General features: G+C 50.6%; 1 protein-coding gene across 1 annotated transcript in view; it reads right to left on the bottom strand.

Moving 5' to 3' along the window:
- Nucleotides 1-1703: 1703 nt before the first annotated feature.
- The window catches only part of NRG2 (neuregulin 2), a 158870-nt gene continuing 148274 nt past the window's right edge, over nucleotides 1704-12299 (bottom strand). Inside the window, exons 8-12 of the mRNA XM_030957411.1 lie at nucleotides 9823-9925; nucleotides 8823-8946; nucleotides 7424-7551; nucleotides 4374-4598; nucleotides 1704-2361 (exon numbers count right to left, since the gene is read on the bottom strand). Of these exons, the coding sequence (XP_030813271.1) occupies nucleotides 1704-2361; nucleotides 4374-4598; nucleotides 7424-7551; nucleotides 8823-8946; nucleotides 9823-9925 (1238 nt within the window). The remainder of the gene's footprint in view (nucleotides 2362-4373; nucleotides 4599-7423; nucleotides 7552-8822; nucleotides 8947-9822; nucleotides 9926-12299) is intronic.

Genomic DNA, 12299 nt, shown 5'->3' with positions numbered 1-12299 from the left:
ATAAAAAATGTTCAAGTGTTAAACAGTCAAGAGTTCTGACATTCAGACAATCCAGAGCAAACTTTGACAATCATCTTATGACAAATTAGCAGAGTTTTCTATCTGACCCCATCATGGGTGAGGAATAGAGGGTTTAGTTACTTTATTGCTAAAAGTTAAATGAAATAATACACTGTCAATTGTTGTATTATCTTCTCAGTCACAGCTTCACCATGCATCCAATCTACAGTATCTGAAATGCAAAGGACATGCAGAAGTAAAAATATAAAAAGAAAAAAGTCAGGCTACAATGTAAACAGGTTTGCTGCAGAGAACTGAGGAGAGGGGGGCACTTCCACGGGGGATGCTGTGCCGCCTGGACACGCAGGACTGTCTCTTTGCGCCACAGAGCCGATGGCCAGAGCTGCTCCGGGTTTGGGGACGCGCCGTCCGTCACCGGTGGTGGGAGGTGACGGTACCAACTGTCCTTACAACACACGTGGCACGGCCGGAGGGAGGATCCGCTCGCTGGGCCCCCCAGCAGGGCCCTGCCCGGCCACGGCAGCGGAGCCCAGAGCTCGCTCGGGGTCCTGCTGACCCTTGGGCACATGGCCTGGCGCCGTGTCCAGGGTGACACGCGGCCGTCTGCGCCGCAGGACCACCCTGTGCGTGTGCCCAGCACCCTGGCCAAGGGTGTCACCCAGGACACCACAGCTCCAGCCATGGCTGCACCGCTCAGCCGAGGGACGCCGCGGCCAGCACGGCGCCGGGGCGGCCACGGGCACCGCGGCTGAACGGGGCTGGCTCAGCCACCCGGATTCAAGGGGACGTGACAGGTGTGATCCACCATGGGCACAGGGCTGTCTGCCTGGCTGCACTACAAACCTGTGCCAACCCCACTCCAGACCCACCGGTGAGATGGCCAAAGGTTGAGAGCTATATTGTAAGGGCTGCTGCTGCTGCGCGATTTTGTTTCTCTTCCTACCTGTGTGGCAAAAGAAACGTTATTTCTGCATTCCAGCACAGTGCTGTTGGGTTTCTTTTTCTCCTGATTTAAGCGAAAATACAAGTAGTTTACAGGGCAAGACAGATCCTCGTTAGACATGATAATGGAAATGCTCCCACTCATGTCCTTAATGTGTGTTTAAACAATACTTTAAAGAATAAGATCATTAATAGCAGGGTACGGGGCAAAGTGGCAAGGCTGTTTTCTTCCAACAGAAGAGCGCCCTTGTGACAGGTTGTCTCCCAAACAAAAATCTATGACCTTAAAAATGCTACTGAAACAGAATCCTCGGCATGAATCCCAGCACTAGCATACAGCAAAAGGCACCACGATAGTTTTGTTTTCTATTTTTAAGTAGTCAAAAATTGGCCCACTTTTTTTTTAACTTTATTGTTTGTTTTCTTTTCTTCTTCTTTTTTTTTTTTTTTTTTTTTTTTTTTTTCTCGGAAGCTGTAAATCAAGACATTACATATAAATAGAGATTCCCTATAAAAAAGTCATTGTCGTTAGCTATTATAAGACAACTTTGCTAAAATGAAAATAAAACATTTTTATTTGTTATATTTTTTGTTTTTCCCTCTTTTATATAAAATAAAAATATTTATTTTTTTGTTTTGTTTTGTTTTTTTTTTGTTCTGTTTTGTCTCGTTCTGCGGTTTGCGTGGTTTTGTCTCGCCCTCGGCCTGCCCCACGTGGGTCGCCCATGCGCGGGAGATGCCTAGAGAGGGTCGGGGTCCGCTTTGGGCGCCACGTGCGCCAGGCTGCCGCGGCCGCCGTCGCCGTGCGCGCTGTGCCCGCGGCACGAGTAGTGAGTCCGGCTGTCGCCCAGCCGGTGCAGCGGCGGCGACTCCGCGTGCGCCGCCTCATTGTTCTGAGTGCTTAGGAACGGCGTGCTCTCGGCCACCAGCTCCTCGTCAGACTCGCTGTAAGAGGCGCTGCTCAAGGAGAAGGAGTCCCGGACGGCTCTGGCTCTGTGAGGGATGTGCCCGTTCAGTTTGGATTTTTTCCACCGCCTGTTGCTGCTGGCTGTTTTCTTTGGCTGCTCTAGCGCTGTGACGTACTCCTGCGTCGTCTCGTACTCGTCGTCCTCCGTGATGCGGAAGGGGCTGGAGGGCAGGCTCCCCATGCTGTCGTTTAGGTAGGTCTTCCTTTGGTAGTAGCTGTCGTACCTCTGCGTGTCCTGGAAGGGGAGCTGGTACCGCCGCAGGAGGGGCTGCTGCTCCTCCACGCGGAAGCTGATGGGGGCCGCCGGCGGCAGGGACACGGCGTGCGCCGAGTTGGGGGACGTGATCTCGAAGGTGGGCACCTGCGTGGTCATCGAGTAGTGGAAGTCAACGGGAGACAGGCGTGCTGGTGTGGTCAGGGCCGACACGTACCTGGAAAAGCAACGCCTCTGTTTGGACACCGAACAACCCAAAAAGCACCAGCTGAGCCCGCGCTTTGCTGGGCTAGCTTTGAACACCTGGCCCAGGGACCCAGGAGGCCTCCTGTAAGACCAGAATGAGACAAAGAAGTCAGAGGAGGGTGGGAGGCCCAAAAGCTAACATAATCCACATGTGAATTACCAGCTGCTGCGTGCCGTCTCTGACCGTCCTGGGAGACAAACACACGGGCCACCACCTGTAAGAACTGTGTCTGGGCGGGCTGTTGGGGTCCACTGCAGCTAGCTATGGACCCCAGCCCACATAGTCTTACACAGACCCAAGCAAAAGACTGGAAGAGCTCTTCCCCACCTGGGAACCTACGTGGTACGTTTAATTCCAAGGTGGGCAAGAGGCTGTGTACTCAGGGCAGGAGACTTTTATACCCAGGGGAATGGAGGGCGGAGGAGGAGGAGGAGGGCCACAACCAATGGGACACAAGTGGGGAGGGGCAGGGGGAAGGACTGACCAGGGAAGAGACCACCAGGGAGTATTGGGGACAGGGGTGGGTGAGGGAGAAACTGTGTGATAGGAGAGTGGGAAGATCAAACCATGTGATATAACATAAACTATTTGGTGGACTATAAAGACTACCCTGTACAAATCTCTAACAACCCAGTGCAAAACAACAACTAAATAAACTATTTAGTGCAATACAACAGCCTCCAGTGAACCTGCTCGTGGAGATTCTCCTGAGGAATCAGCTGGAGGGACCTTGCACTGCTGTGCCGAGGGAGGGTGAGCTGCTGGCTTCAATGGGCAGCATGTGCTGAGCATCCCCCAAAATGCTTCTCCCGAGGGACTCGGTGCACGGTTCCCACCCTGCATCGCTGCAAACCCTGCAGCATCTCCCAGCAGGCTGAGTCATGGCTTCACTGCCTCTCATCTGCCTGACAGCTGCTTTCTGTTCCCTCTGGAGCTGCCAGGCTTGTCTCTGAGGAAGGTCCCTGGAATTCCCTCTCCCTGCTCAGGCCACAGATGGGGAAACCCTGGGCATTGCTTTCTCTGACTCAGCAAAAATCTCGTGTCTCAAAAAGCCATCTACCACTTTTATCTACTCTAGTGAAAACATCAGTGTGGTCACTCAGGTCTGGTCTAGCCCCTCTCTCAAGCCCTCTCTTCAGCACCACCTCTTTCTAAGGAGCAGATATTATTTCCTGTTGATATTCCCAGTGGTATCTCTGCCCAATCCCACCAGCCCAGGCTCTCTCACTCACACAGGCCTTTTTACTCATGTGTTTTGTGATGTATGAGATCTCCATAGGAGCTGGGTTAGTCTGCCTGAATGGACCAGGGACAGGAATGAGAGCAGGAGATGCTGCCTTTCTCCTCTGCCCCATGGATAAGTTCCACTGCCTTGAAGGGCAACGGCCCAAGAGGGGCCACGTGGCCACCAAGAGTCACTTATGGCCAGCTGCAAAGGGCTGGAACAAGGGTGGAGATGTGCTGCTGCTCCATGAGGAGCCAGACTGGGAAGAGGACGACTGCTACTGCTGCTGGTGTTTCAGCTCTGCAGCTGTGTTCCTTGAAGGCTGGGTCCTACCAAGTCCTGTCCCAGGGCTGTGCAGCACCCTCTCACCTGGCCATCCAGGACACTGCTGAGGACAGACACCTTTTCCCTAAACACCTGAGGGCCAGACCCTGCTTGGCAGCCCAGCAAGCTGCCCAGGGTGTTCTCCCAGCCAGTTTTTCTCTACAGTTGCTGACTGCAGCCAGGCATATTCCACACCCATCATCCATGTACTCCAAACCAACATTGCCACCAGGATGCAGAGCTGGCTGCTGCCTGACCAGAGTGCCCTCCTGGGGGAATTGTGCATCCTCTGGTAGCATCAGCACTGAAGTTTCCCCAATTCTACCACAGCACCACCACTCCAGGGCTGGCAAAGGTGAACATTTTTTGGCTTGGCACAGAGGCTTGGCTTGCCTCTGCTGTGCTGTGGTGGCAGCAAGCAGCGGGCTCTGACCTCTCGCTGTGGGGCGAGTCGCGCAGGGAGTCCACGGAGTCGCGGTACTGCGTCGTGGGCCGCCGCTGCTCCTCCATGCAGAAGGTGGCCCCGCGCCGAGCCCGCGCCTCCACGCACGCCGGGCTGTTGCATTTGCTGGTTCCCACCGAGGACAGCATTATCCCAGACTGGGAATCTGAAGTCAGGCTCTCTGTTCGCTCCAAGCTCCAGGTGTGGCTTTCATGTCTGTGGAGCAAAGCCCATGTGGACAGTGAGCAAGGAACCCCCAGCCAGCTCTTCTCCAAGGACACAGGCACTGCTCACACTCAGCTCTGCACCTCTGCACTGCTGTCCCCTGTCACAGACATGCTTTATGAAAAATCCTTTCATTGGGATTTTTTCTCCTGAGAAGCCGAGAAGCCTCAAGAACAAAATGTAAACAATGGATATCTGCTGCTGTGGAATGCAACAGGTGCATCTTTGATTAGTCTCATGTAGTTATTTCCAATTAATAGCCAATCACAGTCAGCTGGCTCAGACTCTCTGAGAGACACAAGCTTTTGTTATTATTCCTTTCTATCCCTTTCCTTTCAAGCCCTCTGATGAAATCCTTTCTTCTTTTAGTATCGTTTTAATATAATAGATACCATAAAATAATAAATCAGCCTTCTAAAACATAGAGTCAGATCCTCGTCTCTTCCCTCTTCCTGGGACCCCTGTGAACACCACCACAGTCCCCCTTCTCTCTCTCTCTCTCATTAGGACCCATCTGACCAGGGAAGCCCAGATTCCCAACCCTACCTTTGATTTGCCATTCTTTTCTCCTTCTTGGAGATGCCATTAGAGGACAAAGGAAGTAAACCAGCGCAATAAGCAGGTATTTATCCCACCATGGAGGAATACATGCCTGGGAGCAGGATGGGACAGCCTCTGGAGGGAGGCCAGGGCAATTCTGCTTTGTGCTTGCAAAGTGTTCTGGGTGTGGAATAACACATTGGCTATGCCAAGGCAAGTCAGCCAAGTTCCTTCAAATGTGCCACCTGCACTGCCAAGTGACAGCTCCTTTGGAATTGCTACCAGAGAGGAGCCAGGAGAAGCCACTCAAAATGAGCAGAGCAAAATCTACCAAAGATTTTGGCAGGAAAACACTTTCAAGGTGCTAGACAAAGACCATGATGTGCTGAGCAGCTGCAGCCCCACCAGCCCCAGCCTGGGTGCAAAGAGAACACCCCACGAGCACTCACCGGGGATGCACAGGGCCACCTGCACACTGGGGTCCCACCAGTGCCACGGCCACCACGCTGACCCCCACCATTGCAGAAACACAGGATCCATGAGAGCAACCTCTCTGAACTCCCAAACTGCAGATGGAGCTGCGTGGGTGGAGGATTTTGGGTGGGGGTTTACAGAGGAGAGCAGCCCTCATTAAGATTTCCCAAGAACTTGTTAATTATTGATGGCTCCAGGCACATGCTCATTTATAACTTCAAACAGCGTCCTCATTAGAGGCACTGATGGAGTAAAATGGAGCCTGATTATGCCAGTAGTTTGCCTCTGGCATGACTTCAAGAAGCACCTGCTTGCTGCACTTGACTCAGGAAAATGAGGTGGCAGGTAGCCAGGACCAGAGGCTACCCAAGGTAGGTTCCTCCCTACAGCTGTCATGAGCTAATGCTGCCCTCCAGACACACCTCTGTGTCTTCAGAAGGTGCCCAGGGATGGCCTAGGCCTTTTAAGTGAGCATGGAAGGCCAGCAAGGTGCAGCTCTGCAGGCACAGGAGCCTCTGTGCACCTGGCTCAAGCTCGCACACACCTAGCCAGGGCTGGGCTGAGGAGTATGAATGCAAAAAAACCTGGAGAACATATTGTCTGGCTCATGAGGAGTGGATTTCCCTGGAAAAAAAGAATCATTCCCAGCCCATCAAGTCATTCCTGGCTCCCTCTCTACTTGCTGGAGGTGTAGCCAGAGGAATCTGGGGAGGAATTCACCTGAAAATCCAAGTTCAGCATCTGAAGTTGATCTTGCCCGTTGTAACTGAGAGTACTTGCTCAACCCTGAGGAATGCCTGGGCCCTAAGGAAACCTGCCTGGAGCCATCCGTGAGCTTCAGCTGAAAGAATTCCTGCATTCCCAGATGAATGGAGACAACCTCATCTGGCTAATGAAGGACATGAGCCAGTCACCTATCAAAGGCAAGAGATCTCCAAGGAAAACCCCTGTCACCTACTGGAAGAAGCACAAGAGCTGTCTAAGAGGAGGAACTGGAACATCCAAACTCAAAACAGCACAGGAGTTTCTTTAGAGCATTTGAAAGAAAGACTTTTTTGGACATCACAAAAATAGGGAAGTCCATCTGAAATTTAAATGTTCTAAGAAACCTTGAGAAGATTGGGGTTCCAAGCCATGGTGTTCTTTCCTCAGTGGTTATTTTGAAATGAAAACCAAAAATATGTCTCATCCTTTGTCACAAAGCACTATTGGTACTTTCCTGCTAGACCAAGTTTCCCAAAAAGCTTCAGAATGACTTCCAGTGAAAGAGGAGCCACCACCTGAGGTGGAGGCTGATAAATTGCACAGGAGCATTTTCTTTCTGGTCAAAGCCTGTGACTTCCATGTCAGACCTTGACTCTGAGGAAGCAATCGAAACATTTGGTGATTTTTTGTGTAGTTTGTCTCCCACAAGGCAAATACATTCTAAATATGAAACACATAACCTTTGTGTACTTAATGAAGGATTTCAGACACAACCTGCAAAGCCTTTCCTACACACATCCTCCTGTTTGGATCTGTGCAAAGCATGGAAGCACAGGCTCATTTCCTCCTGGTTTCCAGCTATGTCAGTGCTGCAGGATCCTGCTGGCACCTCCGTGCAGGTCAAGGAACACACTTTTCCACACCTCTCACTAACCAGCTGTGCTTGCAGAGTCCTGCAGTGTAGACGTGGCTTGTATGCCACTACAGAGCCAAGCATCAAGTGAAAACAGAAATGGAGGTGAAAGGAAAATCTTAGAATCTCACAGCATCCTACAGCAAATAGCAGGAGAAGGTTCAGAGAAGATGGAATACATCACCTCTGGCTGGAGGTTGGAGTGGCTGTGGAGCAGTGATGGGACGGGGAGCAGGAGTGACTTCCCGAGAAGGTTGTCTCTGTTTCCCTTCGGATCACGTGCTCCGTGGCAGAAACATTCTTAGAAATATACTGCAAAATAAGAAGAATCACACAGATCAGCCACCATTCATCAATCTGTGAATGCCGCCAAATAAAAATTTGGCTGGCCTGATTATTTCTGGTGAAATCAGGTGAGGGCTGAGTGAACCCAGAAGTTCTGCACCCCACAGGAAGGGACAAGGAGGGTGGAGGCTTTTCTCTGCCCCTTCACTTTGAACACTGGGAAAGGGCTGTGGCACAGGGACTGCAGAAGGGTTTGGAGAGCCAAGGGATTCCCCAAAGGACAGTGGTACCATGTGTAGCTACTGAGCAGAGACACATCTCTGCCCACAGCTGGTTACACCCGACTGAGTACCAGCAAAAAGAGAGCAACATGAAATCTGTCAGAGATGTGAGTCCTACAGAAACTCCAGATGTGATCCAAATGTTTATGCTGAGATATTCCTTCATCTAACAACCAGCCCTCCTTCTCACAGGGGCACTAAGCTCTCTGAGAGAGTCAGTACTGTGGGGCCAGGGGCTGTGGTTCTTAGAATTCCCTTTCCCCTTCCTTCATGGTTGGGATCCAACCTAGCTAAATGTTAATATCCTAAGGCTGACCCAACAGAGCTTGCAGCTGATTCATTGGACTCATTTACATCTACTTCTCGTTTGGCTCTGCCTCCCCCTTCCCTTTTTCTGACCCCTTTCAAGGCCTTGGTCCAGCAAGGCACTTCAGCCCATTGATGGCCCTTGACTTCACGGGGTTTGATGGGAATCTCTCACAAGTGAAGTCATGAGAGTGGCTGAACTGGCCTCTGGATCCTGTCCTGGAGAGACTTAGATTGTTCTCATTGGTGTGACAGTGGCATCCCACCAGGACAGAGCCCCTGGCATGGGCAGGTGGGCTGATGGACAGCTGACCACATCACCATGACGTGTTTCACCACGGTGACTCTGGTCACTGCCGTGCTGATCCCATTTGTCATCCCACCAAGTGGGACCTGACAGGATAGAGTAATAAACAGGAAACATTGGGAACATCTCTCCTAGTGGGAATCAGGGTCACACTTGATTAATCAAAACAAGCCTATCCCAAATGCCTGAATCTCATCCTGTACTTCAAAGCAAAATCACATTTCCCTTCAGATGTTGGTTTTGGAAATGTTTCTGTGCAGAATCTTTCCTTTTGCTCAAGTTTGTTTGGGCTTTGCTACTCACACACAAGCACACAGGTGTGTAAGGATACACATCCACGTCAAACCCCTGGCAGAAAACATCCCCTCAGGAGCATGCAGGGAGATGGAGGCAAAGGGTCTTACATCAGCCATTTGGATTTCCTCAGGATCCAAACGTGGATGGCTTGGCCCGTTTGCAAGGCTCCGGTTTTGATGAGCAGGACACATGTTCTGCCGCAAGTGGTTATGCATTTGTTTTCTTTGTTTCCTTTAGAACAGAAAAAATCTATTAGGAACCCTTCTCTCATGGGGCTCTGTGCCCCCAGAGATGAAAGAGAAGGCAAGTCTTCAACATGGGAATATTCCAATAGTATTTGCAGAAAGTTGCAAACAACACAAAAGAAGGCATTCAACACTTAACACCTCCTACTGCTTTTCCAAACAAAAGGTCAACTTTTCTTCTCATGGACAATTTGGGAAGCTGGGTCCAGGGTCCCCTTTCCAAGGTAAGGGCCAGCACAATGTAGCAGAGCCAGCTGGCAGTGGAGGAGAAAAGTGGGGAGAAGGGGAAGTCAGTCCTGACTCAGCCTTGGTGACAAAGCACTTGACTCGTCCTGCATGAAGGACAAAGTGGCACAGCCTGCCCATGCCCAGGGTGAGACATCTGCTCCACAAGACCCATTGACTGCAGGGGCACTCTGAACTGAAGTGCAGGCTGAGTAGGGAGAAAAGTGCTGTCCAGGCAGGGAAGGCTGACCATAAAAGAGGTTCCCAGGTCTCCTGTTCCATTAGGATTGCTCTGGAATCCCTGCAATGTGCAGAGCTGAGCCCTCAGCTCCTGCACAACAGCCCAGTGTGCTCCTGCTGGCAGAAGCTGAGCTGCTGGCTTGGGGGCCAGCTTTTCTCTGTAACACAGCATCACCTGGCTGGGCAAAATGATGTTCCAGGGGACAAGCAAATGGTGCCAGGAAAATGTCCTATTCAGACACAGTCTGGTAGGCAGTTTCCCTGGCCTTCCTGGGAGTACCACAGCACACCATCTCCTAAAATTAGCATCTGGGTGAAAAGCATGGACGTGTGGAACATGAACACTGCCACTCACTAACCTGTAGCCAGTTCTTGCCTGTGAGCCCCCCATACTCACTTGGTTTTACAGTAAGCTACCACACAGACGATGCCCACCACAAGCAAGGCAACACAGATTCCCGTGATGGTTAAAACCCTCTTCTGGTAGAGCTCCTCTGCTTCTGCAAATGGAGAGAAAGGAACCAGTTACTGATGGGCTCCAGCACCTGGGCTGCTTCTGGCTGCAGGGGAACCAGCACTGCACGGGGGTGAGACGGAGGACAGGGCTCGGGCAGACCTCCTAGTAATCCTCTGCCAATCCCTTGCCTGCCTAATGGCTGCCCCAGACCTGAGCCCAGCTGGCCCAACCTTCCTCGCCCCTCAAAAGACCCTTTTTGTCTCCCTGTGCCTTTGCCCTCTCTCTTTCTGAAGCTCACCCCTTCTGCACTCACACTTCTCACCTTCCCTTCCTTTCCCACCGTGGCTAATCTCACAGAGCCCCATTAATCTCCTCTCCCTTCCAGCAGATCCCCCCTCTCTGGTGCCTTGAGCAGCTGGCACAGGAGCCCTGGAGCATGGCCCACTGCCCAGGAGCACACAGGAGCCCCGTGATCCCTGACCCCAGGCTCAGGATGCCTCTGCCTCCAGCAGCTGCATGCCCTGGAGCAACAGGTCCCAAAGCATGCAGGTGCTGAAAGGGACATCCTGCAACAGTCAAAAAGCAGCATGAGGATGGAAAAGTGACAGTGTGTCAGGCAAAGAAAAGGGAGTGGAGTGATTAAAATACAGGATTCTTAATGAAACCCTAGGAGGAGATTGGTACCATTGCATCAGGCAGCTCAGAGGCACACACAAAATGTCAGCAGCTTGCTGCTGCCTCTCAAACACCACCAAGTGTCACGGGCTGCCTGTCAAACCAGAAGAGCCAGTCACCTGCACCAAAACCCAGACCAGGCTGGAAGGGAGGGATTCATTCCCACCCACCAAAGCTCCCAGGAGATGCTCAGATCTCTGCACTGCACCCAGGCAGCAACACCATGGCCAGGACACCTCTTCCTTCATGGCTACCCCAGAGCAGATGTGACATCCAGCAACCCCTGCCAAGAGCAGCAGAGGCAATTTGGGCTCTCCAGCTGGATGTCTGAGAGAAGGATTCAGGGCAGAGCTGCCATGAGGGTTCCAGCTCAGCAACTATGAACAAAGTCCTCATGTCCCCACCCTATGTGTTAGTGTTAAACTTATTGGGGTTTGTGCCTTTAATATTCATTGATTTTTTTTTTCATCTAGATTAGGCAATAAAAGTCATGCCATGGCTGATGTGCTCAGTGTGCTTCCCCACACCACTCAAAATACCTTGAACAGACCATGTTCCACCCCCTGTGCCACCAAACACTCAAATACAAAACCAGAAGAGAAACAGGTCTGGTCCCAGAAACCCCTGGGACGAGACTTTAGCAAAAAAGAAAAGTGAATGGGAGGCAATGGAACATTCCAGACAACTGGATATTTAGAACAATTTCAGCTTGCCATTCTAGGTTGAAAAAAGCATTTTTGGAGAAAAAAAAAATTGGTGCTAGGAAAAATGGTCACCTCCTTCTAACTCTCAAAATGGGAATGGACAAAGGTTTGGTAAACAAGGACTGGCAAGAAAAACAACCTTGGAATTAAGATGCAAAATATAATAAACAAAGCTTTCTTGTGGTTTTTTTTTTCCTTCCAAGGAAGCAGGTGGAGCTGGAATGGGGGAAGAGCCCACTCTGGGGTGAAACTCCTCCTTCAAGGACTCTCCCCTTCTTTGGTATGGGTGCTGCATCCCAGGCATCAGCAATCATGGCAGATACGATTTCTTGCTCCTACACATCTTTGGGACCTGGATTACAGTTGTACAGCTCTCTCCTTCAGACAGGAGTTTCAGAGATTTTATACAAACTAGGAAAACCAGCTGGGATCACATCCTGGTTATGTGGATGGCAATGGGCAAGAATTTTGCTACTTCTCAGCAAAAACTACTTTACCAAAAAAAAAAAAAAAAGCTGGGAGGGAGGTCAATTTTCAGCAAAAATCCTTCAATAGCAAAGCTTTTTGCTACAAAGACTTTTTTCCCTAAGCAGAAATAATTCCCTTTGAATCATGGAGGAGGAAGAAAGAGCAAAGACATTAAAACTATGGGGGGGGAGTTTATTTTCTTTTTTCTTTTCTTTTCTTTTTCTTTTTGTTTGATTGTTTGTTGTTGTTGTTGTTGTTGTTGTTGTTGTTGTTGTTGTTGTTGTTGGTTTATTTGGCTGGGTTTTTTTTACCTATAACAGGACAAAATTCTTTGGGCCAGGCTCAAATCCCAGCCTTGGTTCTGGTGGCCATGTCATTATGGGACCCTGTCTCTGGTGGGTCTGACTGCCCTGAACCTTCATCTGACTTGCAGGGGAATGTTTCAGCTCACCAGAAATGCAGATTTGGCCTCTCTGTCTCGAGCTGACAGCTTTGCTACACCAAGCAGTGAAGTGTGAGACTGTGCATCACTGCTGCAAGCTAAAAATTGAATGATCTGCTGATAGTAAT

The sequence above is a fragment of the Camarhynchus parvulus genome, chromosome 13 (genome assembly GCF_901933205.1).
Source record: "Camarhynchus parvulus chromosome 13, STF_HiC, whole genome shotgun sequence".
In the NCBI taxonomy this organism is placed as follows: Eukaryota; Metazoa; Chordata; class Aves; order Passeriformes; family Thraupidae; genus Camarhynchus; species Camarhynchus parvulus.
This window is presented reverse-complemented; position numbering and strand designations above follow the sequence as displayed.